Source organism: Entelurus aequoreus, linkage group LG26 (genome assembly GCF_033978785.1).
Source record: "Entelurus aequoreus isolate RoL-2023_Sb linkage group LG26, RoL_Eaeq_v1.1, whole genome shotgun sequence".
Taxonomy (NCBI): domain Eukaryota; kingdom Metazoa; phylum Chordata; class Actinopteri; order Syngnathiformes; family Syngnathidae; genus Entelurus; species Entelurus aequoreus.
In genome coordinates, this window is record NC_084756.1 from 36557297 (window position 1) to 36563995 (window position 6699).

General features: G+C 34.3%; 1 protein-coding gene across 7 annotated transcripts in view; it reads left to right on the top strand.

The window, feature by feature from the left end:
* The window catches only part of slmapa (sarcolemma associated protein a), a 117651-nt gene extending 110952 nt beyond the window's left edge, over positions 1-6699 (top strand). For all 7 annotated transcript variants that reach the window (XM_062038190.1, XM_062038191.1, XM_062038192.1 and 4 more), the window contains one exon: positions 5544-6699. In XM_062038190.1, the coding sequence (XP_061894174.1) occupies positions 5544-5639 (96 nt within the window). In that variant the 3' untranslated portion in view covers positions 5640-6699. The remainder of the gene's footprint in view (positions 1-5543) is intronic.

Consider the following 6699-nt stretch of genomic DNA (forward strand, 5'->3'; position numbering starts at 1 on the left):
CTAATATCCACAATGTTCAGTGAGCAGGTTGTGTTGTTTGACCATGTGTCATTTGCATTTTGTTATTTTTGCGCCATGACTAGGGAAGGTTGTTTGGATTGTGTCATATTAGTAATTGTTGTGCTGTTAATTCAAAATACCTTCAAGGGTCATTTATCTGATTTACTCACATTGTTAACAATATCCAAATCTCAATGTCAATATCCCGGGTGGTATTTAAGATTAATTTAAAAGCACTCGGCAGTGCGATGCTTTGTATCGCGGGCCAAATTGATGACGCTTGCGGGCCGTAGTTTGGACACCCCTGGTTTAAACTTTCCACACAGCATCTTATTTTTTTAAATACTGAGTGTTTGACCTGAAGTGGACATTTTTAGCGTTCTTTGAACGCATCACACCAGGACCTCTGCCCCTTAAGGACTCCAAACAAACACTCAAGTGTGCACAGGTCAAACATGTGACTTATTTGACCACAGGAAGACAAATAAAACACTCTGAGTTAGAGGAGTCTTTAACGTCTCATTCCTTCCGCCACTCGCTCATTCTTTAACGCTGCTTTTTAACACTTTGCATGTCACGCTCTGCTTGCCTCCTTTTCTTCTCATCATGACATCTTTTCTACATTTAACTTCTCACATGCAGCCCCTCAAGGTCCAAAAAGATTGTATTTGAATGTCTTTCTTTCCCAGCTGATCAACATTTCAACAAAAATCACAACGCAATGGCCAGCTGTTCAATGTTTGCTAATTGCTTTTTTATTCCCTTTTGAGTAATATTAGGACCACACAGGAAAGAAAAAACCTTGAAATTATGTGAAGGATGGAACAAGATAAATTACTGTATTTTCCGCACTATATACGCACAGGGATATAAGCCACACCCACTACATTTTAGAAGAAATAAATATGTCCACATATATTAGCCGCACCGATCTATAAGCCGCATATATATATCAATACGAAGGATTCTGTAAATCTTTATTTACATACCTAAATTGTTTCCATACGGTGTCTGTAACATGGCAGTAAAACGGCTGATCAAACAAAACAGAAGTCATCGTCATGGACCCACTAGCTGCGGGAGCTAGCTCTCCAATCAGCTAATTCTTTGGCAGCTTAGTCACAGATGACCATGCTAGTTTACGCTCTTGTGTCAGACACTTATTTCGATTTAGTGTTTAATTTTTAATTTAATTTATTTTTAATTTAATTTATTTTATTTTTTTTCATTTTGTAATGGTACTTTAATTATTTTTTTATTTTTTTATTTTTTTTATTTAAATAGTTTTGTCATCCTATTTTAGTCAATTATTAGTAATATATTTTCAGTTTTAATGAGTGTTGTAATTATACAATGCACATATCTAATTATAATTTTCACATTTTAACTTTGTTTTGTTGATACGGTACATTCATGTTTGTTGACAACGCCTAGCATGGCACGGTGACATTTTAGTGAATTTACTGAGGAATTTGTGAAACTGAAACAAAAAAAAATGGCGTAAGTTAATAGTACTAACACAGACACTTAACATTAACATGTTAGCAGCGGCTAAAGACGCTAGCGTGGTTACATTACGATAGCACGTACAAATATGCATGAAAACACTTCTACAGACATCACACATGGCGCGGTTTAGTATGTATGAACTGTTTTAGTTATACTGAAGACCTTACAAACGTTGCTTGGCGTGATGAATGAAGAATCCATATTAATAGAAACGCTATGGACGGCTGTAAGCCGAACACGGCACTCCGGTTGAAAAAAACAAACTAAAAGCACGACCCGTAAATGGAAGGACACCTGCAGTGAGCCAACTCGTCCATAAGATGGCGACATAGTACAAACAATAAAACACTTTCTAGGTGTATTTGCTTCTTTTTTTTTAATACTATTTTTACTATGGCTGTTATCTGAGAAAAATCCACAAATTATCCGTACCGTCTTATAAGCCGCAGGGTTCATAAAGTGTATGAAAAAAGTAGCGACTTACACTCCGTAGTTTACGGTATTGCTGTCAAATTTTTATTTTAGGAAGATTATTTACACTTTTGAAGTTAGCGTACTTTTTGGACTTTAAGCCGCTACTTTTTCCAACGCTTTGATCCCTGTTGCTTATAAAACGGTGCAGCTAATTTATGGATTTTGATTTGCTAATGGCCATAATGTTTCGTATTCAACAAAACACAGACAGAGACACTGAAAATATGTTATTGTTTGTGCTATTGCGCCATCTTTTGGACAAGTTCGCCCACTGCATGTGCCTCGCGTTGAAAATTGACTTCCTGTGTCGTACCATGAACCGGTTCAGTTTTAAGTTTGCACTTTATTAATGTCAACGTTGGAGATAATTATTAATTTGCATGCAATGTGCAATGCTACATTTTTGTTTCCAAATGTATTTTTTTCAAGACAGAAGTATTGCCTCACAGAGGAGGGTCTTAATTTAGTTCTTTGAAAATTATTCCATCTAAAGAAGAATTTATATCCGGACCAAAAAGAACGACATTTTACAAATGAGAATGTTGCTCAGAGTAAGATGCAGTCTCATTTCAAATGACGGTTTTTTGATCAAATAGAAGAAAAACTTGTTTTGAATTATCACTGTCATCGGTTTCATTAAAAACTAAGGGAAACAATCATAAATGTAATTTTTTGAGAAAAAAATTAAAAGATTTAATTTTCAGGCCATATTGTAGAGAGGTTGATTTGTTTCTTTATTACAAACGCTTTTTTTTTTTTTTTTTTTGACACTGAATTTATGTAACTGAGTTTTTTGGGATTTGAATTTTGTGAGCTGATTTTTTTTTTTTTTACATCAAATTATGCTGACAATTTCATTGAAAAAAAAAATCAGTGTAAAATAATTCAGAATATAAAAAATTCAGTGTATGAAAATTAAGTGTAAAAGAATTCAGTGTATAAAAAATTTTGTGTATAAAAAAATGAGTGCAAAAAAATTCAGTGCAAAAGAATTCAGTGTATAAAAAAAATCAGTGTATAAAAAAATTCAGTGCAGAAAAATTCAGTGTAAAAAAATTAAGTGTAAAATAATTCAGTGTATAAAAATTAAGTGTAAAAGAATTCAATGTATTAAAAAATGTAGTGTATAAAAAATTCAGAGTATAAAAATCAGCTGCTTCAAAAAGCAAGACTCACTTCCGGTAAATTAAGACCGAACCAAATGATCCTGTCTCAGAAAACAGCCAATGAGGTGTCAAGTTTGAAGTCACGTGACACGGGTCTTTCAAAACAACATAAAAAAGACTGTGCTGCCTGGGCATAACACAACATAATTAACATTTCAATGCAGCCCGCTGGATATTTCCAAACTATAGAAATTATTCCAATGGTTACAATCTGCACTTTTGAGTGACCGTGACCATTAGAAGCGCTGCTTCACTGTCAGACGGAGGCAGATTTCTACAACCGTATTTTATCAAATAAGGGGATGGGATTTTTTTATCCTTTTGCCTTTATTTTTCCCCGTGTTTGATTATAAAAGATGTCGGTCAAGAGGTGGTCCGCAGAATTGGAGCAACGTTCATATACTGTCAATATTCAGTGTTTTATTGTTCGTGGTTATTATTGTAAATCCCTCATTATATATTTTTATATACATTCTGAGTGTCTCTTTCAGTAAAAAACTAAAAAGACCATCTCAAAAATGGCATGAACTTTAGTTATTTTATTGAATTGTATTACAGTCAGAATGTACATTAAAAATAGAATGTGGGATTTACAATAGGGTAAAAAAAAAAAAAAAAAATCACATATTTGATATATCACTTTTTTGCACAATTTTGCTGTAGAATTCTGCCTCCGCCTGACACTTGCCGCTCTGTAAACAAGCCCCGCCCAATCTGCGCCACTCTGTTCGTGCCCGGTCTGCATGAAGCAGAGTTTCGTATGTCACTCAAAAGTGCTAAATTTCTAACCATTGAAATGTTAATTATGTTGTATTATGCCCAGGTGGCCCAGTTAAGTGCCTTTTTTATGCAGTTTTGCAAAACCCGTGTCACATGACTTCAAACTTGACACCTCGTTGGCTGCTTCTGAGACAGGATCGATTGCTTCAGTCTTCATTTACCGGAAGTGAGTCTTGCTTTTTGAAGCAGCAAATTTTTATACTCTGAAATTTTCAGCGCTGAATTTTTATACACTGATTTTTTATAACACTGAAATTGTACACACTTATTTTTTTTATGCTGAAATTGTATACACTGAATTTTTTTATACTGAATTTTTATACACTTTTTTTACGCTGAAGTTGTATACACTGAATTTTTTTAGATTTAATTTTTTTACACTGATTTTTTATACAATTAATTTTTTTACCCTAAAATTGTATACACTGAATACATTTTATACACTGATTTTTTTAACACTTACTTTTTTACGCTGAAGTTGTATACACTGAATTTTTTTAGATTTATTTTTATACACTGATTTTTTCACACTGAAATTTTATACGCTTATTTTTTTTTACCCTTAAATTGTATACACTGAAATTTTATACGCTTATTTTTTTTCAATAAAATAGTATACACTGAATTTTTATACACTGTTTTTTTTACACTGAAATTTTATACGCTTTTTTTTTTACCCTGAAATTTTATACTTATTTTTTTTCAATAAAATTGTATACACTGAATTTTTATACACTGCATTTTTTTATACTGAATTTTTATACACAAATTTCTTTACACCGAAATTTTATACACTTAATTTTTTCACGCTGAAATTGTATACACTGAATTTTTTTATACTGAATTTTTATACACTTATTTTTTTTTTTTACACTGACATTTTATACACTTTATTTTTTACGCTGAAATTGTATACGGAAGTTTTATACACAAATTTCTTTACACCGAAATTTTTTACACATTTTTTCACGCTGAAATTGTATACACTGAATTTTTTTTACACTGACAGTTTATACACTTCATTTTTTTACACTGAAATTTAAAACACTGACTTTTTTTTAAAAAATCAAATTGATGATTTTTTTTATTTTTTATTAAATAAGATGTAAAACAAAAAATTCAAACGCAAAAAATCCGGTTATATAGATTCAGTGTCAAAAAAAATAATTTGAATAAAGACACAAATACCCTCCATAATATTGCCCAGGTCTACATAATATATCGTCCATTAATGTTACTGTACCATGTAATAATAATTCAAATAGCCTTTTACTGATGGGCAAAGTAGATAACTGCCTGCTCTTTTTCTGATATTGTTATATTTTCCTTTCAAATGATGCGTTCCTGGTCATTTTCCATGGCAACCAAGCAGCTGTAAGGAGGTTACAAGAGACCATGACATCATCAACCCAAACAGAGAGGAGGTTTTTACCGACCTGACTGGTCCTGCGAAGAATCATAATTAAATGTGACTCACGTTAACAAGTGACGTGTTTGCGCAAGCATCCGCATTACAAACACAATCTTTATACTTGGACCTTGCGGGGACTTCTCGCTTTCCCTTCCCTCCTCCCTCGCCGCCACCGCCGCTAACCTCGCTGTCTTTGTCCACAGGGCGGCTGGAGCCCCTGGATGCCGGTCATCGCAGTGATGGTCGCCGTGACGGCAGCCTTTATCTACCCCAACCTCTCCAAGAGCAGCTCGGCGTAGCACACACACACACACACACACACACACACACGCCACTGCTTTACTTGTATAAAGTCGAATTGTACATAATTGTAGAGGGAATATAAAGGTTGTGGTTTCTTACAGATATTTCTTTTGGTTTATTTTGTCGAGCGACAGGAAAGTTTAGTTTTCAATCTGCTCTCTCTCAACTGTGGTGTTTTTTTGTTTGGTTCCGAGCATCACATTGGTTGGTTTTACGTTTGGCCGTCGCTCAGTCCTGTTGCTCATCGGCTTCCGTGCGATTCCATGTTTTTATCTTAAAAGGGGATCTGCACTTTTTGGGGGGAATTTTGCCTATCGTTCACAATCAATATGAAAGACTCGACGACGGGGGAATTTTTTTAATGTATTCTCAATATTAAATAAATGTAATAAAAAGTCAGCTTACAATGGAGCCTATAGGAGCCGTATAATTCTCCTAAAAAAAACATCCAAACTCCTCCATTACGCTTTTATATACATTTATAATAACCTTATTGACGTATTTCATAAACGCATCACGTTTGCTTTATTTTTTTTCATCACTGATTATTACTCACAAGTGCCAACAAACATAATACAACATCACTTACTGTACAATGTCTGCTGACGTTAGGATGCCGACTGCTCGCATGTTCATATATTCCCATTTAGGTGAAGAAGCAGTGGGGACAAGCGCTTTTCCTGTCGCTCTCGCCAGTTCCCGGTCCTAAATGGTGATTAACGTGTCCCAACTTGTCAGATTATATTCTCAGCCATCTACTTTTCAGGTGAGATGCATGATTTATGATCTACAATAAACTGACAGGGAGCAGGGAAGCGAGGAAACAGCAGACAGGAAGTGACCACGGCGCCGCTATAAATAGTCCGTCTGCGTTAGGGTTTATAATAACAATATCACTACCGTATTTTTCGGAGTGTAAGTCGCTCCGGAGTATAAGTCGAACCGGCCAAAAATGCACATTAAAGAAGGAAAAAAACATATAAGTCGCATTTTGTGGGGAAATGTATTTGATAAAAGCCAACACCAAGAATAGACATTTGAAAGGCAATTTAAAAT